The sequence below is a fragment of the Melospiza melodia genome, chromosome 19, assembly GCF_035770615.1.
Source record: "Melospiza melodia melodia isolate bMelMel2 chromosome 19, bMelMel2.pri, whole genome shotgun sequence".
In the NCBI taxonomy this organism is placed as follows: Eukaryota; Metazoa; Chordata; class Aves; order Passeriformes; family Passerellidae; genus Melospiza; species Melospiza melodia.
This window is the reverse complement of record NC_086212.1, coordinates 8,918,350-8,940,596: the sequence shown is the minus strand read 5'-3', so window position 1 is coordinate 8,940,596 and position 22,247 is coordinate 8,918,350. Positions and strand designations below refer to the sequence as shown.

The 22,247-nt window shown below is 61.6% G+C and overlaps 2 protein-coding genes across 3 annotated transcripts; both read left to right on the top strand.

The window, feature by feature from the left end:
- Window positions 1-1,449: 1,449 nt before the first annotated feature.
- RSPO4 (R-spondin 4) lies at window positions 1,450-9,821 on the top strand. The gene is made up of 5 exons (XM_063172401.1): window positions 1,450-2,013; window positions 4,893-5,081; window positions 5,329-5,472; window positions 5,557-5,742; window positions 8,606-9,821. The coding sequence occupies exons 1-5, from the start codon at window positions 1,935-1,937 to the stop codon at window positions 8,677-8,679; spliced, it is 672 nt and encodes a 223-aa protein (XP_063028471.1). The 5' UTR covers window positions 1,450-1,934; the 3' UTR covers window positions 8,680-9,821.
- A 1,389-nt stretch (window positions 9,822-11,210) lies between these two features.
- On the top strand, window positions 11,211-21,085 carry ANGPT4 (angiopoietin 4). 2 transcript variants are annotated; one of them, XM_063172400.1, is made up of 10 exons: window positions 11,211-11,510; window positions 16,032-16,187; window positions 17,113-17,234; window positions 17,531-17,763; window positions 18,229-18,344; window positions 18,777-18,878; window positions 18,958-19,124; window positions 20,284-20,414; window positions 20,501-20,693; window positions 20,792-21,085. In XM_063172400.1, exons 1-9 carry the CDS (start codon window positions 11,211-11,213, stop codon window positions 20,659-20,661), a joined length of 1,488 nt encoding a protein of 495 aa, XP_063028470.1. In that variant the 3' UTR covers window positions 20,662-20,693; window positions 20,792-21,085. The 2 variants fall into 2 exon arrangements, with proteins under 2 accessions (XP_063028470.1, XP_063028469.1); XM_063172399.1 differs by having other exon boundaries at window positions 20,501-21,085.
- The last annotated feature ends 1,162 nt before the right edge of the window (window positions 21,086-22,247 follow it).

Below are 22,247 nucleotides of genomic sequence, written 5' to 3'. Positions count from 1 at the left end.
GGAAATTTCGTCTGAGCCAGATGCTGCAATTTATGAATTTTACGTGTAATTTTTCAATTTATTTCATAATTAGAAAAAAAAAAAAAAAAACACCTGAAGTGATCCCAACCATTATTCCTCCTGGTTTCCTCAGTTATTACTCCTGGTTTCCTACACTGAGGCCAAAGGGGTCTGAAATGGCTCCTTTGTTGTCTGATCATTAACCCTTCAGGAATGAAATGCAGCAGTGCTGGATGGGAGGGAGGTTCAGTGGGGCTGGGGGAGAGAAGGGAATCAGGAGGGAGAAATAAGAGGGTAGAGAGGAGATTAACCCCAGTGTACTGTCCCAGGCATGGCTGGACACCCCAGGACACAGATGGACACAACCTCTGCAGCCCCATGGGTGGTTCCCTCTGGTGCAATGAGTTTGGTGGCTCTCAGCACCCCCAGCCCAGGCAGTGCAGACCCAGAGCATCCCCGGTGGAAAGGAGCCCTGCAGCTCCCTGGCGTGCGGGATGAGCAGGTGGATGATGATCTGCCCCAGGGTGCTCAGGGGGATCCTGTGTGCCCAGAAAGTCTCTCTGTGCCCCCTCTGGGGGCAGGAGAGGGGCACCATGTGCTGGTTTGCACGTGGTGATGACAGGAGTGAATGTGCTGTCCCTGGGGCTGTCACTGGTGGCCGGTGGCCTTGGAGCCCTGGCTGGGAGGTCCCCAGGCTGTTCCAGGGTGCAGCTCCTGGCACAGGGTTGGGATGATGGGACGAGCATGTGGGGCTCCCACAATGGGGACCTGTGCTTGTAGGGTCACCTGGGTACCTGGCCAGTGAGGTGTCCCCCTCCTGTCCTGCACCCCACTTCAAGCACAGCCCCTAGGGTGGGTTTTGGGGAGCACAGCCTGCAACAAGGGGTGTGGACAGCCACATGGGAGCCCAAAACAGCGCAGTGAGCCCGTCTTGGCTTGGAACAGCTTGGCACAGCTCGGCTCGGCTCAGCTTCGCTCCCGCAGCTCGGAGGGAGGTGAGTTAAGAAGCGCTCGGAAAATCAGAGTCAGCTGCGATCCTGGGCACAGCCGGGGCAGAGCCGCGGCCGCCGCCGGAGCTGCCGGAGACCAACCAGGGCTCCCGGGCACCGGGGGGCTCAGCCCTGCCCGGGGGTGGCACTGGCCCCGCAGCCCCGCGGGGGCTCGGAGCGGGGGCTGAGCCGGGGGACTGAGCTGGGGGGATGAGTCGGGGGGGCTGAGCCAGGGGGCTGGTTGGGGGGCTGAGCCATGGGGATGAGCTGGGGGGCTGAACTGGGGGGCTCGGAGCGGGGTGCTAAGCCGGAGGGACTGAGCTGGGGGATGAGTTGGGGGGCTGATCCGGGGGGAGCTGAGCTGGGGGGATGAGCTGGGGGGGCTGAGCAGGGGGGGCCGGCACAGGCAGCGTCACCCTCGTGGCTCCACCCCCCCAAAATCGCAGGGGGCTCCGCTGTGACCCCGGCGCTGGGATGGCAGCGGGACAGTCGGACCGCGGCGGGACGGCGGGACGGTTCCCAGCCGAGGTGGTGGCTGGAGCGCTCCGGGGGGATCCAGCCAGGGCGTTTGCCAGTCGCTTTGTTGCTGCTGGGGGATTTTTTACTTTTTTTTTTTTTTTTTTTTTTTTTAGGATTATTATTATTTTGAAAGGGAGGGTGAGGAGAGGGGGCTGACACTGACTATAAAGGCAGAGCTCCCTGGAGCAGCCAGCACTTCCCCGTCACCATGAGCACTCCCCGGGCCTGACAGCCCCAGCCTGTCCCACTGTCGCCGGCTGAAGCTGCCCTGGAGCGTGGCTGTGTGTCCGAAGCTCGGGTTGGGATGGTGTGAGCCCGGAGCCGCTCCTCGCCCTCCCAGCACCCTCACCGGCTCTGGCAGGAGCCGAGCCCTCCAGCCGCTTGGATGATTTGATTCCTCCCCTGTCCGACACCACTCCTGCCCAGATGCAGTGGATAATATTCATGTTGCTGTTATTCATCAGCTCCATGGAAATGCTCACGCAGAACCGGTGGAAGAAGCAAGGTACGGTGTGCGCAGCGCGCTCGGCTCCTGCGGGGTGGCTTTGGGACACAGGGCTGCCTGTCCTGCCAGGAAGGAGCTGTGAACCAGGGCTGGAGGTGCCAGCCGCCAGCCTGCCCCCAACCCTTCACCTTGAGCCCTTTGGGGACGTCTGTGCTCCCCGCTGGGTGCGTGGCACGGCGCTGGCTTGGCAGGGCAGGAAGATGCAGAGCGCAGCCCCATAGCCCTGCCTGCCCGGTGCCAGCCCTGCCTTTGGGGACAAGGGACACTGGCTGGCACTGGGACCAGCTCTGCAAACCCCAGCAGAGCCAGACACAGTGGGGATAGTGCAAAATGGGCTGATTTCCTGATAATTCATTTCTCTGCATGGCACACTAAGTGCCTTAGGAGTAAAACCCCCTGGAGGGATGCTCAGAGGCACGGCAGGCACTGCCTGTCCCCTGTCCCCTGCCCCATCCTTTCCCCAGGAAGAGGCACCAGCTGAGCCCCTGCTCAGTGCCTGGGCAAGGGCAGGGTGTGCTGGGGCTGTGCCAAGGCATGTGCCCCCTCCATTGGGCACTGGCTCATGTCCCCTCACCGGGCAGTGCCAGGCAGTGCCAGCTGGCTGTGTGCAGTGGGTCCAGGGCTGGTTCTCAGCTCTGTTCCAGGAATGCCTTGGTTTTGGGGCCAACATGTGCCAGGGTAGGGGCAGGACCTGCCAGGACCAACTTCCCTTGAAGTTGTTCCATGTTAAAGGCACGCGGAGGCAGTAGGTGTGGGTGATGATGTGGGTGGCCAGGCTGGGGGCCAAAACACCCCTGATGGGAAACAGCCAAGCACCACGAGGGGCTCCAGCTACCACTGCTTGATGCTGGGCAGCACAATGCTCCAAAGGCCTCAGGTCTTGGCAGCCTGGGGGTCTGGATGAGGCTTCACACCCCAGACATGTTATATACCCTGGGATAACCTGCACAGAAAAGCCAGCACAGGGTCCAGGAGCCACGAAAGATGCTGGAACACCCCACAGCCTCCCTACTGCCACTGGGAGCTCTGGTCTGGGCAGTCCAGTGCCCCAGGGACTCGTGGTTCCCAGCAGGACTGGGCACAGGGTGGGCAGAGATGGGGGATGTCACACCCATGCCCAGCAAACTCAGGTACCCACTGTGCCCCATGCCCAGTGCCCATCCCAGCTCAGCCCTGCCCTCTGCCATCACCTCTGCACAGGAGGAGATGAGCCCCTCTTGTTCCAAATCCCCAAGCCCATGGTTTTGGAGTGAGCCACATTCTGGTGTTCTCTGTGCTGGCTCCCAGTGTCACCCTTGGTGGCAGAGACGTGTGTGCCATGCCAGCAGCACTGTGGAGTGGAGGAGGATCGCCCACTTCTCCCAGCTCCATACCATGGGAGTATTTCCAAAGCCAGTGAGAGGAAGGAGATCCCGGAGCCCATCCAGGGCTCCCCACCTTCTTTGGCCTGGCTGGAGGTGGAAGGAGAGCAGCAAAAACCCCCTAAATATCAAAAAGAATTAGGGAAGGGAAAGAGGCTCGTAAATCCACGGGTCTCCAGGGAAGCCACTCCAGCTGCAGCCAGGAACACAAATGTTGTCAGCGTTTGGTAAATATGTAACGGAGACCATAACAACTTAATGGATCCAAGGTGCTTCGTTAGTGCTCCCAGCAGATGCAGCTCTAATGAGGGCTCCTGGCAGTGCTACCATCCAGACAGGGTGTCCCAGAGAAGGGACTGGCATGAGCCAGCTTGGGGACAGCTGATGGCACCACAGCACCGTGGACTGGCTCGTGCCAGGGACCAGCACAGGGGCTGTGAGGCATTGCCCACCATCATCGTCTGACAGAATCCTCTGCCAGCATTCCCCCGGCCTCCCAGCACCTCTGCCCCAGCCCCACAGCTGTGGGACCCGTCTGGTGCAGCTTCTGGGGTCAGAGGGACCAGTGCCAGGCAGTGCTCCCAGGGCTGAGTCTCTGTCTGTGCTGGGCAGCACCCGGCAGGTGGCTCGGGTTTGTAGCAACCTTGTGTAGTGGAAGGGGTCCCTGCCCATGGCAGGGGGCTTGAGATGGTCATGAAGGTCTCTTCCAACCCAAACCATTCTGTGGTTCTGTGGTTCTGTAGAGCCCAGGTCCCAAGCATGCTGTACCAGGGCTTCTGGCACCGTCACTGCTACTCAGGCTGTGGTGCCAGAGCCAAGCAAACAGCTCCCAGCAGAGGGGCATGGTGAAGGTGTTGGATGCCTGCATGCAGGAGTTCAGTGCTCCCTTTCGTGGCTTTTCTGTCAGAAAAAGAGAGCAGGAGCAGCTGGCGGTGTCTCTGAGGCCTGGTGGATGTTGGCACCCTGTCCTTGTCCCTGGGAACAGAGGTCACCCACGCTGGGGTCAGTCACCCTCCCACAGCCTGGGAGTGCAGCACAGGCAGCCAGGGAGGCAGCAGAGCCTCTTGAGCAAACATACAGATTCTTTTCTCAGCTCCTCTTGAGTGCATCCAAAATGCCCTTTGTCCTCTGACACTCAAGAGGCATCAACTGATTAATCCAGGTCAGATCATGTTTCTACCCGCTGACCCAGTGGTTGTTCCACTTCCCACGGGACGGGCAAGGCTGGCTTGGGGTATGGCTCAGGCTGTCACCCATGGGCAGTGCTGGGCACGGGCAAACCCTCAGTCTGGATCTTGGAGTGCTGGAGGCCATCAGTGCTGGCCCAGCTGGGAGCGATGGTTCCATGTGTCCCTTGGCTGCAGCGTGGACAGAGGTGGGGATTTGAGGAGCAGAGAGAGGTGGGGTGGCATTTGCAGGGAGACAGGACACACCCCTGGTGTGTCAGAGAGAGGCCACGGGTCTGGGGCCCCCCTCAGCGCCTGTGTCACAGCCCCTCTCCTCCGTTTGTCCCCGCAGCGAGTGCTGGCCTGCTGGAGAACTGCACGGGCTGCGTCCTGTGCTCTGAGGACAATGGCTGCATCACCTGCCACCACCGCCTCTTCCTGCTCATCTGGAGGGACGGCATCCGCCAGTACGGGATGTGCGTCCACACCTGTCCCCCGGGCTACTTCGGTGTGCGGGGTCTGGAGGTCAACAGATGCACAAGTACGTCCCGATCCAGCCGGGGCTCCCCTGCTCCCCTCGGCACCCTGCGGGTCCCAGTGCCGCGGGAAGGGCAGTGGCTTCGTTTCCCACGGCATTCCTGGTGCCGCTGGATCCAGGGGGTCCGGGTTGGGGGGTTCGTCCCCTTTTCCCTCGCCCAGAGCCGCAGCCCGGAGCCCGCAGCTTTGGGGTACCCGGTGGGTGCCGGGGTGCCCCGGGCGGTCCCGCTGACCGCCGTCCCTCCCGGCAGAGTGCAGGTCGCCCAGCTGCGAGAGCTGCTTCAGCAGAGACTTCTGCATGAAGTGCAAGGACAAGTTTTACCTGTACAAGGGCCAGTGCTTCCGGCAGTGTCCCCCCGGCACCGCGGCACAGCCCGGCACCCGCGAGTGCCAAGGTAAGCAGCCTTGCCCGCCGTGCCCGGGGATGTGCCGGGCTCCGAGGGGTCACCGATCCATCCCTGCCGTGCCTGTCCCTGCAGAGACGTGCGAGCCGGGCCCGTGGAGCGAGTGGAGCGCCTGCACCCACGAGAGCCGCACCTGCGGCTGCAAGTGGGGAGTGGAGACGCGGGTGCGGGAGGTGCCCGAGGCTGCCCGGGAGGAGGGGACCGCCTGCCCCGCGCTGCTGGAGACCAGGAGGTGCCGCATGAAGAAGCACTGCCCCGGAGGTGAGCACCGCGCCGCCGGGGCTGGGGACAGCTCCGCGTCCCTCCAAAGCGAGGGCGCTGCAGGAGGACGGTGGCAGCAGGGGTCTGGCCGTGGCCGGCGAACCATGCTGTCATCTCCCAAGCATTCTGAAACTCTGGGTAAAGCCGTCATCTCAGGCACATGTGCTGAGCAGCCCTAGGGCTGGCTGCTCCCACCTGGCAGTCCCCGGGACTGCCTGGGACGAGCCATTGTCCCCTTCCATGCTGGACTGGGCTGGGCTGGGCACTGGCACGAACCGCCGTGGCGGGATGAGGCTGCCAAGCTCCAGCTCCCATCCTGCCACGACGTGAAGGGAGGCGTTCTGTACTGCAGCTGTGGGTAAGGAGGGCTGAGACACACAGGGGAGGTTCCTGCAAAAACCTCTGAGCTCCCTAAAACCTGGAACGCTCGTGGAGCAGGAGGGCATCACCCAGGGGATTTCTGATGGCCAAAGATTTGGGAGACACCCCAGGGCACAGTGCCCCTCCATGGCTCATCTGGCCAGATGTTCACTCATGCTCCTGCACTTCCCCCACCTCATTGCCAGGCTGGGGGCTCCCTGGCTCAGGGATCCCCCCACCTTTCCCACACCAGACGGGCTGCAGGGTCTGTCCGGGCGGTGCGTGCACGGGTGCAGGGCTGGCGCTGGGAACCAGGACGGGGCTGATGTCATTTTTGGATGCAGGCGCCTGGACTGGAGCTACCCTAATAAATCTCCACTTAATAACTGGCAGAAAGGGGATGCATGAGATACCGAAGTGAAGTGCCTGGCAGCAGATCTGAGCCAGCCGGGGTTGCGGTTCCGAGCTGCGGGATCGCTGAGCCCTGGGAGGAGCTGGCCGGCACCGCCAGCGTGGCGGGATCAGGGAGGACAGCACTGGGGGGGGAGAGAAAAAGGATCAAGAAGGGGGGACAGCAGCAGAGGACGTGCGTGCTGGGCGAGGGCCACAGAGCCAGGAGAGAGGTTTCATCCCAGCAGCATCAATCATAAGTAATATTTTCCTGCTGACAGTGCAGAGGAGCTGATTCCCTTCCCCACCCAGGTCTCAGCTCACGTCTTTGGGGTGCCAGGTGGCTTCGATTTTGAGGATGTTCTCCTCCCTGCTGGTGTGTGGCAGCTCCAGACCCGCAGAGCTGGTGACAGTTTGATGCAAAAAATTTAGTGTGGGAGGACAGGCTGCTCCGGAGCACTGTGTCCTGGAGCACCATGCCCGCGCCCTGCCCTGCCTGGCACAGAGTGCATCCCACTGGCAGGAACTGCTGTGCCTGTCTTTCAGGGACACCTCGTCTTGTGAAGTTACTGGGAAGGCACTGGCACCTCAGAAAAATGCTTGGCCTTCTGCCTCTGCCTGTGCTCCTGCAAGCTGGAAGCCGTGGGGCTACAGTAGTGGGCCAGGAACTGGCAGGACTCTAGTGTTGAGGCTGCTGTCTGGGATCAGCTTCAGAGACAGGCCTGTGCCCTGCCCAGCAGAAGGAATCCCATGAGTGCCCCCCAGGCAACCCCGTCAGGAGGGAGCAGCCCCTCCATGTCCCCCCTCTCCTGAGCAGGCTGTTTGCAGTCTCTGCCCTCGCTCCCAGGCTCCTGCCCGCCTGGCCAAGTGCTGGGTTATGGGATCCAGATGCTGGAGGAGGACGAGGAGTTCACTTGATGCATCTGAGGCACCCCCAGCCCAGGCGAGCCAGGGCAGGCGGCCGAACCCGACCGTGTGATGAGAGATTTGTGCCACCACTTCTGAGCCATCCAGGCGGCTGGAAGGGAAAAGCCGCCGCGCTTGGCCGTGGCACAAACCCCTCGCGCTGCTGTAAATCTGCCTTGGGTGTCTGTCCCGCTCTCCAGACGCTTGGCGTGCGTGCCGTGCCCTCTCCTTTGTGGGTGGCAGCTGTCTGGAGATCAGAGCTGAGAAACAGGGCTTCAGAGCCAGCCAGGACAAGAACTGGAGCCCTCAGAAGGGATGGGGACAGCAGGGCTGGCACAAGCAGCACCAGGGACAGTCGTGGTCCCTTGTGCCCCTCACAACACTGAGCTGGAGTGGGAGCAGGGGGCAAGGACCCACAAAGCTGCCCAGTTTTTGGGGCAACCATTCTGATCCATGGGGCCCATGGCAGAGCAGGTTTTATCCCGAATCCCTGGTTTTTTGGTGTCTCAGCCAGCTGGAGGGTGTGTGGCAGCTTCTTGGGGTGAGCAAAGGTTTGTGCCCCAACAGCCTGACCCTGGAAAGCTGGCACAGGGTTGACCTGGGATGCAGCCAGGCTCCACCTGGTTGCGCCACTGGGATGGGGACCATCCACACATGGAGGGCATCCACACAGAGAGAGAATTAGCAGCTGTGCAAGGATGCACCCCAAAGCCACCTTGCTCCCCAGCATGCCCAAACCCCCCCAGGGGTGACTGGGTCCCGTGGTGGAGGGCAGGTTCCCCATCAGGGCAGAGCTGGGCACAGCTGTGCCATGGCTGTGGGGTGTGGGTGCAGCCACTGCCCCTCTCCAGCACCCACAGTCCTTGCTCAGGGAGGAGCAGGGCTTTCTCCAGGCAGCTTCCACTTGGGCTGAGCTGCCCCAGCCCATTCCTGGGGATTTGGGGGTACCAGGAGTGAGAGTCCAGCCATGGCAGATGTGGGGACAACACGCCAGTGTCCCTGTGCCCATGCCATCAGCACACACAGACCCACACTGCTGTTTCATGCCTGGGAGGGGGCTCTGGAGTCCCCAAAATCAGAACCTGGGTGCAGCACTAACACCTTGAGGGAGGATATGGGATCAGCATCCCATGGATGAGGTTCAGGTCAGATCATGTTGCCTGGCCAACAAGCGAGTGCTCCTTTTCTTCTCCTTTTTCTGTTACAGAGAAAACCGAACCCAAAAATAAAGGCAAAAAGCGACAGAAGAAGCCGAAGACAGAGAGGCACACGGGCACCTAGCGGGCACCAGCACGGGAGCTGGGGCACCATGGCAGGAGCTCCCAGCCAACTCCTGCCACGGTGCTGCAGCCACATCACCCCTGGTTTTCCATCCACAGAAAAAAAAAGGAAAAAAAATTGCATAATTTTCTCTGCCCCCCCCATCCCCCTTTTCTTTCGAGACAATTTATGGCCTGTAAAACATTTCCTTTTCAGAAAATCTAATTTGCAATGTCCAAAGCAAAGCCCTAGGGCTTGGGGAGGGGGTGGCTCCTTTATTCCTCTGGTCTTCCCTCTGCCCTAGCCTGCTCCATCCCTTCCTCCAGACGGGTGGGATGGGGTTAGACTGGGGTTGGACCCTGCTAATGAAGCTGTTGCCTGGCTGGGTAGTGTTCCCCAGGGCTGGGAGATGCCCTGGCTCCACGGGGCCCTGATTTTATGGGAGTGCTGGGGGGCACAGTGCAGCACTGAGCTGCTCCAGGTGCTGGATAGTGTCCCCCATCCTCAGCCACAGGCATGGGAAGCAGCAGCATGGGAAGCAGCAGCACTCCTGGGTTGGGGCCCCACTGGGGATTGTGCCATTGCTCACAGCAGCCCAGCCTGGTGCTCAGTGTCCCCACTGGCACAACCAAGGGACAAATCCTGCTCTCCTGGGGCTCCGAGGGCAGCTGGACCTCCAGACTGACAACCCTTCTTGGGACCATGCCATCCCAGCACCCAGCACCCTCAAGGGCCAAATCCTGCCATCCTCAGGCTCACAGAGAGGCTCAAAGAGCTTCTCTCCCAGCTGGATGTGGGCACAGAAATTTGGGGGGACCGTGTCTGTATTCAGACAGGGAGAGGCACAGTGTGAGTGCAGTCCCCAGACTGGGATGTGCTGGAAGCAGCTCTGCAAATCCCTCCCAGCCATCAGCAGGGCGTGACCGTGGGGTGCTGAGCCCCCTCCCAGCCATCACCGTGGGGTGCTGAGCCCCCTCCCTGCCATCACCAGGGCGTGACCGTGGGGTGCTGAGCGCAGTCTATCCGTCGCTGTCACGCTGTGTGTGTCCCAGGCACAGAGGGCTCTGTCGGGATATGTACCGTGTGAGTGCTCCAATCGCTGTCCAGCCGCAGGCAGCTCTGCCATTGGGGATTGCCGGGGTGCGAACTCGCCGTCCCCGTCCTGAGCGGGAGCGGGGGGAGGCCGGGGCTGGCCGGGGGTGTCGGGGCTGCGGGGGCTGCTCAGACCCTTCAGCACGGGAGCGCTGGGTGTCAGCACCGAGCCAGCCCCGGGGCCGGCACAAAGCTGCCGGAGCATCGCCTCCGATCGCTTCATGACAATAAATGGATTAAACCCCCGGCATCTCTCCTGCGTCCCCGTTTTCCCCGTTCCCACGAGTTGCTGCCCCCGGGGGCTGGGGATGCTGGCCACGATGCAATCCCGTATTCCACAGCTCTGCAGCTCGGGTCCCTGTGGGGGGACACCCTGCCCTGGCCCCCCAGCACTGGGGTACTGGGGAAAAATTTGAGTTCAAGTTTTTAATGAGCATTGCACATTGACTGAGCCAGCTGTGGGGGAAGCGGCAAGTGTGACACTGGGACTGCCATTCCACAGGATTGGGAACCACCAGGGGGTTTTTTTCTGGGTGTTGGAGAAAATCCCCTTCTGCTAAGATGCTTGGACATCCCCTTGGCAGCCTGTTCCCACCACCGGGATTGTCTCCTCCTGGGGACACAGCCTAGATCCCCTCCCAGTCCCTGGGCTGCCAGAGGTGGTGGCCCCCAGTTGTGGTTGGGGTCATCAGCCTCCGACAGACCCGGCCGGGATGGGGCACGCCGAGCCCCGTGCACAGTCCGGCTGTGTCTGTGTCCTGCCAAGCCCTGCCTGGGACAGCCCTCCCTCCTCCTGGTCCCCACGGGCTCATCCCACGGCCAGAGCAGCGAAATGCAGGCCTGGCTCCCGCTGGCATTATAAATAGCCGGGGCTCGGGAGGGAGCCTGGGATGGGGTGCCGGGGTTGGTGATCGGGGGCACTCGCGGGGTGCAGGGCCGGGGCTGGGAGCGCTCGGTGCTGCCCTGGCGCTGTCCATCCATCCATCCATCCATCCATCCATCCATCCATCCATCCATCCATCCATCCATCCATCCATCCATCCACCCCGGGACGTGCGATGAGTTGTGCAGAGAACGCCCGGGGGAGGGACGGGGCTGCGTGTGCGACTGAGTGTGTGTGTATATGTGTGTGTGTGTGAGAGAGACATTTATAGATCACGTGTGAAACTTGATCTCCCCGCAGTGGACCCAGAGGAAAGAAAAAAGATAGAAGTATTGTTTTTAAACAGATTTTTTCCTTTGTTTTTCTTTTTCTTTTTTTTTTTTTTTTTTTTTTTCCCTCCCCTCTCCCCCTGCGAGGGCTGCCGATAAAAGGCCGGGGCGGCCAGCGCTGGCTCAGAGGGAGGAAATGCCGAAATCGCCGCGGTCGGAGGCGGCGGCCAGCGCCCACTGACCCACCCGGCACGGAGCGAGCATCCCCGGCCGTGTCACCCGGGCCCGGGGGGACCTCCGTGAGGGCCATGCGGGCGCTCAGCCTCGGCCTGGTGGCGCTGACCTGTGCCACCACGGCTCTGTGCGCGGCCGGAGCGCAGCGCCGGGCTCTGGAGGGCGGCGGCCGCCGGCGCTACCACCGCGTGCAGCACGGCCACTGCAGCTACACCTTCGTGCTGCCCGAGGCCGAGCCCCCGCCGTGCCCCGCCGCCCCCGGGGCCGCCAGCGGGCTGCTCCAGCGCGACTCGCCCGCCGGCACCGCCGGGGCTGCGCAGCGCCTGCGGCACCTGGAGAGGATCCTGGAGAACAGCACGCAGTGGCTGCTGAAGGTACGGGGCAGGATGGGGGTGCGGGGGGACAAGCAGAGGGGCGGTGTGGGCAGGGATGTGTGTGCAGCGCCCGCTCGTGCAGCATCCCTGGGGCACAGCTTGGGCACTGGGGCCTGTGCCCACCTGAGCATCCAGGTCAGCTTTTCTCGGCAGGTGTGCAGCTGGAGCAGCACGGAGGGGATGCTTGCTGTGGGTTCTGAAGGAGCTGCAGGTCACTCACCCAGAGCACTCCCCCCCCGCATTGAGGCTGTATTCCCTGTCCATCCTTGCCATAGGGCTCCTCATGGTCCTGGCTGGGTTAGCTGTGCCAAGCATCCCTCAGGGATCAGCATTCCACGTTCTGGGCGAGCAGACTGGGAAGGGCTTTGGCCAGTGGCAGGGAGAGGGTCCCAAGTGCAGGGGCCACCAAAATCTCTCCAGCTTCATCGTTTTCCCTCCTACAGGCTTTGCAGAAGCTCCCAGCACTTGGTGAGACTTTGTGTGGGAGCAGTGGGGTGCCACCCCAGAGGGGCTGTGTACCCACAGGGTTGCCACCCCCAGCCCCCACTGGCTCACCCCGTCCCCAGTGCCTGAGGCAGGAAGCAGCATTTCCTTCCTGGAGCCCCCACCAGCTGAGTGTGGCTGCCTGCGTCAGACCCAGGAATAGCTCATCCCAAGGGACACATCCCCGGGGGCCCTGAGCCCCACAGCCCGTGCCAGGAACACTGGGTACCTGCACTGATAAGAGGGGAAGCAGCTTGTCCCCAGCTGTCACTGACCCAGCAGAGCCACATGCCTGTCCTGTGCTGTGCCACCAGGCTGCGATGGGACCTGTGTGCCTCTGCAGTCCCATTTCCTGGGTGATGTCCCCATGCAGCACTCAGGGATCAGGATGGGGCCAACACACTGAGTGGGGGTCCCGGGGATGGCCTGTGCCAGCCACACTGCTTGGGGAGCCACCCTGGCTGTGCGGGACAGTGCAGGCAGTGGGGACGTGCAGGACGTTCTCCCTCGTCCCCTCAGCCATCCTAGAGAACAAATTCCTCAAGAGCTGGGAAAACGCTGAACCGTGGCTCTGCTGGAAGCCAGCCCAGAGTGCTGCAGAGGGGTCAGCAGGGCCAGTGACAACCTGGCTGGTGGCACCGAATCTCTGTCACTGTGGAACCTGCTGGGTCTGCTGGGTGCACACGAGCCCTGGGGTCCCTGTGCCCTGGGGTCCCTGTGCTCTGGGGTCCCTGTGCCCTGGGGTCCTTGTGCCCTCTCGGGATGAGGGCAGCTTTTCTATGGCCAAGCAAGGCAGGGGATCAGGGTCCCACCACAGCTGCACATGGCCCTGTCCAGAGCAGACAGCCACAGGCAAAGTGGGACTGCACATCTGGACAGCTGTGGGCAGCAATGTCCCTCACCACAGCCCCAAGGAGCACAGAGCAGTGGAGCACTGGGCAGCCAGTACCCCATTCCTTCCCTGTCCCCATCCTTTTCTATCCATCCCATCCCATCCCATCCCATCCCATCCCATCCCATCCCATCCCATCCCATCCCATCCCATCCCATCCCATCCCACAGCATGGCTCTCTCCTTTTAGAGGCAGTTTGCAGCTCTGTTTTTTGCTGTTGTTCCTTAGCTTCCCAAATTTCAGCAGAGCTGCCCAAGAACGCTTGTTTTGGTCAGACTCCAGTCCTGAACAAACAAACGAGGGCTCAAAAGAGGCACTGGGTTCAGGGACAGCTCGTAAACAACGTTGCATCCCTGCCTGCTCTGCCCTGGCATGGGGAGCCCTGCAGGGTGCTGAGAAATTGGGAGATCTCCTGGTACCCAAGAGGTTCTCCAGGTCCCCTCAGGCATCTCCTGGGCCTCCCTCAGGAGCCCCATCCATGGCACTGGGGCTGGCCCACCCTCCCCACTACGCACCCCGTGGTGGGGACATGGCCAGGACCCAGCACACAAGGACACTTGTGTCTCAGGAGGAATTAATTTTAGTTCAAACACAAACACTTGATGGTGCCGCTGGGTCTAGGGGGGAACTCGGGGTGGGATGGGGTCTCCAGTAGGGTGGGGGCATTTTGGCAGCTCTAAAGTGCCTGAGGGGCTGGTGCTGCTCACCCTGGGATGTGTGCAGCAGTGTGGGGAGCAGGTGAGGGGTTTTCCACCCACCTGTGACTTGAGGATTCCTGAGCTGGTGCTTGTGAAATGTTTAGAAATGCCGGGGCAGGATAGGAACTGGGGCACAGGGGAGGGATGTGGCTGCAAGAAGGCAGCACAGGATGATCCAGCTGTGGGCAGTGGGATCCCAGCATGGGCACAGAGAGTGGCTGAGTTTCCTCCTGGGGTGGCCAAAACAGCACCACAGCTTTTCCCACAGCACCTCTGCCCTTATGGTGCAGAAATGAGTCTGAGGCCAGGAGAGCCCAGCTCACAGCAGCACCCATGAGATGAAGGAGGGGGGTTCCCAGATTCCCTGTCCTTGGCTCAGAGACTGCCCCACTTGTGTCCCCTATGCCAGACATGCCTGGAGACACTGTGCCCCACTCCAGCTCCCAGGGAGCTGCTGGGGCCAGGATCCAGGGCTCCATCTCCAGGGCTCTCAGCTTCCCCATGCCAGCTTGACCTTTTCTCTGGGTATGTTCTGCCCTCAGCTCACAGATATGTTTATTTAAAAAAAAAAAAAAAAAAAAAAGAAAAAAAAAAAAAAAAAAAAAAAAAAAGAAGCAAGATTGAGAGGGAGAAAAGGCCTCCCCAAGCCCTGTGAAGCAACAAGATTAACGACGTGGTTAAAGGGAAACTCTCCAGCAATCCCTCAGCTCGGGGAAATGTTTTCCAGACGCGGCTTCCCGACCTTTCCCTGCTTCCTCCCTGAGAGCACGTTCCTGCGAGGGAAAATCCCCAGGGAAACGGGTGCAGGCAGGGCTGGGATGGTCAGCCCTGGGACCTTCCTGCCCCAAGACCCTCCTGCCCCACACGGATGCTCAGCGTGGGGTGATGGTTTTGCCACTGCCTGGTGTGGAGGAGGAGGAGGGAGCAGTGAGATTTCATCATGCCAGACAAGTGCAGAGCCCTGTGCCCTGGCCCACTGCCGGCCCCACTCCCACGCTGAGCATCCCAACACTGCTGCCTGCTTGCCTGGTGTTCCATGGTGCCAAACATCCCAGCACTGCTGCCTGCCTGGTATTCCATGGTGCCAAACATCCCAGCACTGCTGCCTGCCTGCCACCATGCCAAACATCCCAGCAGCACTGCATTCCCACCATGCTGCAGAACATCCCAGCACCCCTGCCTGCTTTCCACACTGCCCAGAGAGCAGCATCCCAGCCCTGCTGATTCTGCTCCTCAACCCCACAAGATGCAGGGGGATAGAGCAGCATCCCAGCCCTGCTGATTCTGCTCCTCAACCCCACAAGATGCAGGGGGATAGAGCAGCATCCCAACCGTGCTGATTCTGCTCCTCAACCCCACAAGATGCAGGGGGATAGAGCAGCATCCCAACCGTGCTGATTCTGCTCCTCAACCCCACAAGATGCAGGGGGATAGAGCAGCATCCCAACCGTGCTGATTCTGCTCCACAACCCCACAAGATGCAGGGGGATAGAGCAGCATCCCAACACTGCTGATTCTGCTCCACAACCCCACAAGATGCAGGGGGATAGAGCAGCATCCCAACCGTGCTGATTCTGCTCCACAACCCCACAAGATGCAGGGGGATAGAGCAGCATCCCAACACTGCTGATTCTGCTCCTCAGCCCCACAAGATGCCGGGGGAAGAGGGGCTCTGCCTGCACCGCGGGGAGCTCAGGCAGGGAGCAGGATCTGCGGGATGCAGGGAGCGGGGCAGCCCCGGTCCCCCCTGCTCTCCGGGGCTGCTTTCCCAGCGTGGGCGGCCCCTTCCGCTGCCCGCGGCCCCGCCGAGGGACCGTGCCCCCAGCGAGGCCATCGCCCTGGGGAGGGGCTCAATGGGAACCTCATGGCGGGGCTGCCAGAAATAGCAAAGCCTTTGGGAAAGGCGGCTCCCCCGCGGGCTGGGAAAGCGGAAGCGTCATCTCAGCTGTGTCCGAGCCGTGTTCGAAGCCGCAGCTCCTTCCCAGCCCCGAGCGCTCACACGCCGTGGGGCAGCACGGGGTGCCGGACACTGACCTTCCCTGGCTGACCGTGTCCCCTCGCCCTCTGTATCCCAGTGGTTGGGGCTGGCAGCTGGTGCTGATGGCAGTGCCAGCCACTCCCTGCCCGGCTGCTTGGCACAGGCAACCCTGGCTGGGCATCAGGCCCCGCTAGCCAGCACACCTGGGCACACAGAAGCCCATGCCAGGCTCCAGCTGGTACCACAGCCCAGGAATCTTGGCAGCCGGTGCCTGAGGAGCCTCCCCTGCAGCAGCTCAGCTCGCTCTGTCCTCTGATAAGGTTCCAAGGGCCCCGAGGTGGGTCAAGCCTTGTGGAGACACAGGGCTGTGCCTGAGGGCTGTGCCCAGCGGTGCCAGGCTCAGCTGGGACGCTGAGACAGAACCCAAAGAGGTGCCCAAATGACCCCTGCACCCTCCCTTCCCTGCACAGCTGGAGAGCTACATCCAGAGCAGCATGAAGCCGGAGGTGGCCGAGCTGCAGCAGGCGGCGGTGCAGAACCAGACGGCGGCCATGCTGGAGATGGGCAGCTCCCTCCTGAACCGCAGCGCCGAGCAGAGCCGCAAGCTCACCGACGTGGAGGCACAGGTACGGCTCGGGTGTCACCATGTCCTGCCACCCTGAGAGGTACAGCATGTGTGTCCCCATGTCCCACCACCCTGAGAGGTACAGCACGTGTGTCCCCATGTCCCCGCCACCCTGAGAGGTACAGCACGTGTGTCCCCATGTCCCACCACCCTGAGAGGTATGGTTTGTGTGTCCCCATGTCCCCACCACCCTGAGAGGTATGGCATGTGTGTCCCCATGTCCCCGCCACCCTGAGAGGTATGGCATGTGTGTCCCCATGTCCCACCACCCTGAGAGGTATGGTTTGTGTGTCCCCATGTCCCTGCCACCCTGAGAGGTACAGCACGTGTGTCCCCATGTCCCACCACCCTGAGAGGTATGGTTTGTGTGTCCCCATGTCCCCACCACCCTGAGAGGTACAGCATGTGTGTCCCCATGTCCCCGCCACCCTGAGAGCTATGGTTTGTGTGTCCCCATGTCCCACCACCCTGAGAGCTATGGTTTGTGTGTCCCCATGTCCCCGCCACTTTGAGAGGTACAGCACGTGTGTCACCATGTCCCACCACCTTGAGAGGTACAGCACATGTGCCCCCATGTCCCTGCCACCCTGAGAGGTATGGTTTGTGTGTCCCCATGTCCCACCACCCTGAGAGGTATGGTTTGTGTGTCCCCATGTCCCACCACCCTGAGAGGTATGGTTTGTGTGTCCCCATGTCCCACCACCCTGAGAGGTACAGCTCGTGTGCCCCCATGTCCCTGCCACGATGAGACGTGGTGGGTGGCACGGTTTGTCTGCACATAAAAGCGATGCCCTGAGGTGACCAGGGTTTAATGCACCACTGGTGTGGTGCAGGGCTGTGTGCCCGAGACTGGCCAGCCTGGTGACACCTCGGGTGTGGTGTGGCCCTGGTGCCGCTGCCAAGGGTCCCCTCTGCTCCCGAGGCAGGTGCTGAATCAGACGTGGCGCATCGAGATGCAGCTCCAGGAGAATTTCCTGTCCACCACCAAGCTGGAGAAGCAGCTGCTGCTGCAGACCAATGAGATCCACAAGCTGCAGAACAGAAACAAGTAGGGGCTGGGGCGGCTCAGGGACCCCCACAGCCCTTGGACCCCACAGGGAGGCTGGTCTCTCCCACCTCACACTGCACTTTGAGGGGCTTGAACCCCTCCAGGTGCTGGCTGTGGTCGCTGGGGGGTTGCACAGCCCCAGCACGGCCACCGGGCTTTGGGTTCCCCTGGCTGGGCACGTCCCAGAAGTGAGGGTGCAATTCAGGGGGTGCAGCAGGGGATGGGGACAGCAGCGGGTCCCTGCAGACACCCCGGGACCGCTCTGCCACCCCATCACCGCTGCATCCCACTCCCAGCATCCTGGAGGGGCGGGTGCTGGAGATGGAAACGAAGCAGCAGGCGGAGCTGGCGGGGGCCCACTCGGAGAAGGAGAAGCTGCAGCGGCTGCTGAGCCGGCAGAGCGGCGCCATCGAGGAGATGGAAAAGACGCTGCTGGCTGCCAGTGCCAACACCAGCCTGCTCCAGCGGCAGCAGCTCCAGCTCCTCCAGTCCGTCCAGAGCCTGGTGCGCCTCGTGTCGCAGGGCAGAGGTGAGCGGGGTGTGCGGGCACAGCGGGGGCACTGGGAAAGCTCCGTGTCCTCGCAGCAGCGAGCCAGGGTGCCCCCTGTGGTCTGCTCAGCTTGAGTGACTTCACCTCAAAATCACAGAATCACTCAGTGGTGGAATGGTTTGGGTTTGGAAGGGATCTTAAAGCTCATCTCATTCCAACACCCTGCCATGGGCAGGAGCACCTTCCTCTAGAAAATGATCCACTCGTCACAACCGAGGAGCCGCTTGGAGCCCCAGGGGCTGGGTCCATAGCCTGATGCCATTCCCAGCCATGGCAAACCCCCAGGGGTGAGGCTGGCACAGCTGCCTTGCTCAGCCCTCAGGAGATGGCACAGAAGATAAAAAAATAATCCGTGAGCACAAAGGGAAAGGGAAGAGCAGCAAAATCAGTCAGGGCTGCAGGGCCGTCACGGTTTCTGCCTTCTCACTGTGCCCCCCGTCACAGCCACGTCACCTGGGCAGGAGCAGCAATTCCAGGACTGTGCCGAGGTGCGCCGGGCGGGCATCCATGCCAGTGGCATCTACACCCTGCACATTGCCAACCTCAGCGAGCCCAAAAAGGTGAGCACAGCCCAGAGAGGGCTCCCTTGCTGCACCCTGGCGTGTTGCCCACCCAGCACACCAGCCCCACACCAATCCCTCTGTTGCTTGGCACATCCTGGGGCACTTTCCCCACCCCATCCCCTTCCAGCATTGGGGGCTGCACAGGGGTGAAGGCAGCACCCACAGGATGAAAGCAGGGCTGGCACAGCCTTCCAAATGAGGGCAGAAAACTGATTTTAGGCAGTTTTATAAGCACCAGACCCCAGCCCCTGCCCACGGCCATGGAGGGAGGAGAGACCCCTCAGCCAGGCACTGGGCACAGCACGCCCTGGTCAACCCCTCAGGCAGCTCTAGCACCCACAGAGCACCCACACTGAGCTGCCCAGCCTGTCAGGGATGCACCTGGACCCCACTCCAAGCCACCCCCAGCTGTCCCTCTCTCCCTTGCAGGCATTCTGTGACATGGACACGGATCGAGGGGGCTGGACCATCATCCAGCTCCGTGCCAATGGCAGCCTCAGCTTCCAGAGGAGCTGGAGGGAGTACAAGCAGGTGTGTGTCTAACTGGGGATTGGGGACACCGTGGGGGCACCCCAGGCACCCTGAACTCACCCACCCCGCTGCTCCACAGGGCTTTGGGGACGCGTCGGGGGAGTACTGGCTGGGGAATGAGGCCGTGCACCTGCTGACCAGCCGGGTGCCCTACGCCCTGCGGGTGGAGCTGCAGGACTGGGAGGGCGGCCAGGTGTATGCCCACTACGGGAAATTCCAGCTGGGCAGCGAGCGGCAGTTCTACAGGTAGGGGAGAGGCACTGTGGAACAGCCACCCAGCACTGCCCATCTCTGACTGTCCCCAAACCTGTGGGATCAGCCACCCAGCACTGCCCATCTCTGACTGTCCCCAAACCTGTGGGATCAGCCACCCAGCACTGCCCATCTCTGACTGTCCCCAAACCTGTGGGATCAGCCACCCAGCACTGCCCATCTCTGACTGTCCCCAAACCTGTGGGATCAGCCACCCAGCACTGCCCATCTCTGACTGTCCCCAAACCCTGCAGGAACGGGCACCCAGCACTGCCCATCTCTGACTGTCCCCAAACCTGTGGGATCAGCCACCCAGCACTGCCCATCTCTGACTGTCCCCAAACCCTGCAGGAACGGGCACCCAGCACTGCCCATCTCTGACTGTCCCCAAACCCTGTGGGAACGGCCACCCAGCACTGCCCATCTCTGACTGTCCCCAAGCCCTGCAGACAGCAGTGCCCAGGGGGCAGGGCTGGGTGTGGGAGGTGCAGGATCACCTGGGGCTTCACTGGGTTGTCCTGGTGTAGTTATGGTGCCAGGTGCCAGGCACACTGCTGTGACAATTTCATCTCTCCCTGGGCCTCTGAGAAGTAGATTTTTAATGTATAAAATTGCATCAAGGCTGTGGGATTTGCCATCCCAGTGGGAGCAACTTGGGCACTTGCACTGAGGGAGGTGACAAAGCTGTGGCCACCAGGCATTCCCAGGGTGTTGGGCATCCCCAGGCTGTCCATGTCCACAAAGAGATGCTGTGCTCCTAATGCTTATCTTGCCATGACCATGTGCTCCTGGCCATGGGCAGGAGGGTGGAAAGCAGCTGGGGGCCTTCACTGCTGGGCTGGAGGTGGAAGCAGCCCCCAGACATGCCCTGCACCATCCATGCCCTGCACCATCCATGCCCTGCACCATCCATGCCATGCATGCATCGAGCTGACCCCCAGCATAAGGACTGGAGGAGACTTGGGGGGCCCTCTCTGCCCCAGCATTCCACAACCCCACTCTCGGGGGCCAAGGACAGGAGGCCAGGCTGGCACTGCAGGATCTCTGCCCATCCCTCTGTGCTGTGTCCAGCTCATGGCAGCCCCTGAGCAGTGCTGGGCTCTGCGACCCCCTGGCAGCCGGCAGTGACAGTGGCTGTGTCCCATGGGCACAGGCTGTCACTGCAGGACTACAGTGGCACAGCTGGGCAGCAGAGTGGGCTGGCACTGCAGGGCGCCCAGTTCAGCACCCGTGATGCCGACAATGACAACTGCCTGTGCAAGTGTGCCCAGATGCTCTCGGGAGGTGAGTGGAGCAGGGGGACGCCCCCGCGCAGCACCCGTGGGTGCCAGCCTGCGGTGCCACCTCCCTGCCCTTGTCCCTTCCCACAGGATGGTGGTTTGATGCCTGTGGCCTCTCCAACCTCAATGGCATCTACTACCCGGCCCGGAACAACATCCGCAAGCTGAACGGCATCCGCTGGCACCACTTCCAGGGGCCCAGCTACTCCCTGAAGGGCACCCGCATGATGATCCGACCCTCCAGCTTCTGACGTGCCCACGGCAGTGCCACACTGACAGACAAGTCCGGGACAAGGGATGGTTGGGGCTGAGATGTCCCAGCTGCTGCAGGAAACCTTTGCCATGAGTTTATTTTTTACTCTTGTTTATCCCATTTTTCAGAAGTCTGCGGTGTCACCATGGCCATGCTGGAGGAGCCATGGGCAGGGGTGAAGGAGCTGGAGCTGGAGCTGCAGGAGCTGCAGGAGTGGGACAAGGCCAGACCTGCCAAAGTGGGCTCCAGCATATGGAAACCCCCTGATCTCACCTCAGCTTCTCTCCACGAATTTCTGCTGGGCCTCAGGGTTTGATCTTGGGGACAGGGCTCCAAGACCCTCCCCAGTGAAGGGGCTCTGAGAACCCCTGGGACCATGTGCATTCAAAGGGACCCCGGACATGATGGGGGCTTTGCCTTTTCACTGGTTTTGGATATTGTAAATCCCCCACCATCCCACTTTCCTGCAGGATTAGAGGAGCTGGATGGGACAGGAATCCTGATGAGCATTGAGGCTGGTGGTTCCTCCTTCCCTTTTGTCCAGACACAGCCATGCAGAGGGCCACAGGCTGTCCCCTTCCAAGCATGGCCCGAGCCACTGTCCCCATGTATGGCAGGACAGGCACTGCTCCTCACGGGATGGAGCTGGGCTTCTCCAGCTCTAGAGAGGACAGGAAGAGCAGGAGGTGCCCTTGGGGACCTCCATGGGGACCTGGGGTGGCCAATGGCCCAGTTGGGGAAGGCCCTGCTGGGAGCAGACACTGCAGTGGCAGGGGCTGGCAGGGCCCCAGGACTGGCAGGAAGGGGCTGGGGGGTCGTGGGTGGGGAGGGGGCAGTGGGTTAGAGGGGTGGGAGGTGCTGGGTGCTGGGTGCTGGCACTGACACCGGCTGTGCACGCAGCGGGGGGGGGGCTCCTGCTGCCTGCCCTCATCACTGTCCCGAGGCACCCGCTAATTAACGCTGATTAAAGCACGTGACGCTGTTGGCGCTTCCAGAAGATGCTCATCAGTGGGGAATAATTAAAAAATGGAAAACACGGGGGGTGGTGCTGCCAGTTTTCCTTCTGTGCTGGCTGCCTGCCTGCACCTCCTGCCTGCTCATGGGGCACCCGTGGGGAATCTCAGCGCACAGGGTGAGGGTGATGGACGTTTCCCCGGCTGTCCCTCCTCCCTGGAAATAATATAATATAAATAACTGATGGCCTCAGCTGTGCTCCCCACGAAACCTGAGCCACCGGGAAGCAGCTGCCAGGGAAAGTGATAGGGAGAGTGGGGCTGTCCTGCTGTCCCCAGTGGGGACATGCAACGGGGGGGCATTCTGGGGGGGACACGTGTGTCTGAACATGTCTGTGCCAGGGTTTCATGCTAGCAGTCCCATGGGTGGGGGTCAGATGGAGACTCCTGGTTCAGCAACAAGGCTGCTGTGTGTGCATCTGTGTGTGCACATCGAAATGCTGCTCACAAACACGTGTGCACATGGACGGACACACAGACATCCTGCATGCACACGTGAGCACACAGGGCTTTGGATGGCCATGGCAGGTCCCAGTCATGCAGAGCATGGGACACCAGAGCCACACCAAGG

Bases quoted from the DNA above. Each gene is read 5' to 3' on its own strand.
- RSPO4 (XM_063172401.1), top strand. From the start codon at position 1,935: ATGCAGTGGATAATATTCATGTTGCTGTTATTCATCAGCTCCATGGAA. The intron at 2,014-4,892 runs GTACGGTGTGCG...TTGTCCCCGCAG, and splicing joins GAACCGGTGGAAGAAGCAAG to CGAGTGCTGGCCTGCTGGAG. The intron at 5,082-5,328 runs GTACGTCCCGAT...CCCTCCCGGCAG, and splicing joins GGAGGTCAACAGATGCACAA to AGTGCAGGTCGCCCAGCTGC.
- ANGPT4 (XM_063172400.1), top strand. From the start codon at position 11,211: ATGCGGGCGCTCAGCCTCGGCCTGGTGGCGCTGACCTGTGCCACCACG. The intron at 11,511-16,031 runs GTACGGGGCAGG...TTCCCTGCACAG, and splicing joins GCACGCAGTGGCTGCTGAAG to CTGGAGAGCTACATCCAGAG. The intron at 19,125-20,283 runs GTAGGGGAGAGG...CCATGGGCACAG, and splicing joins AGCGAGCGGCAGTTCTACAG to GCTGTCACTGCAGGACTACA.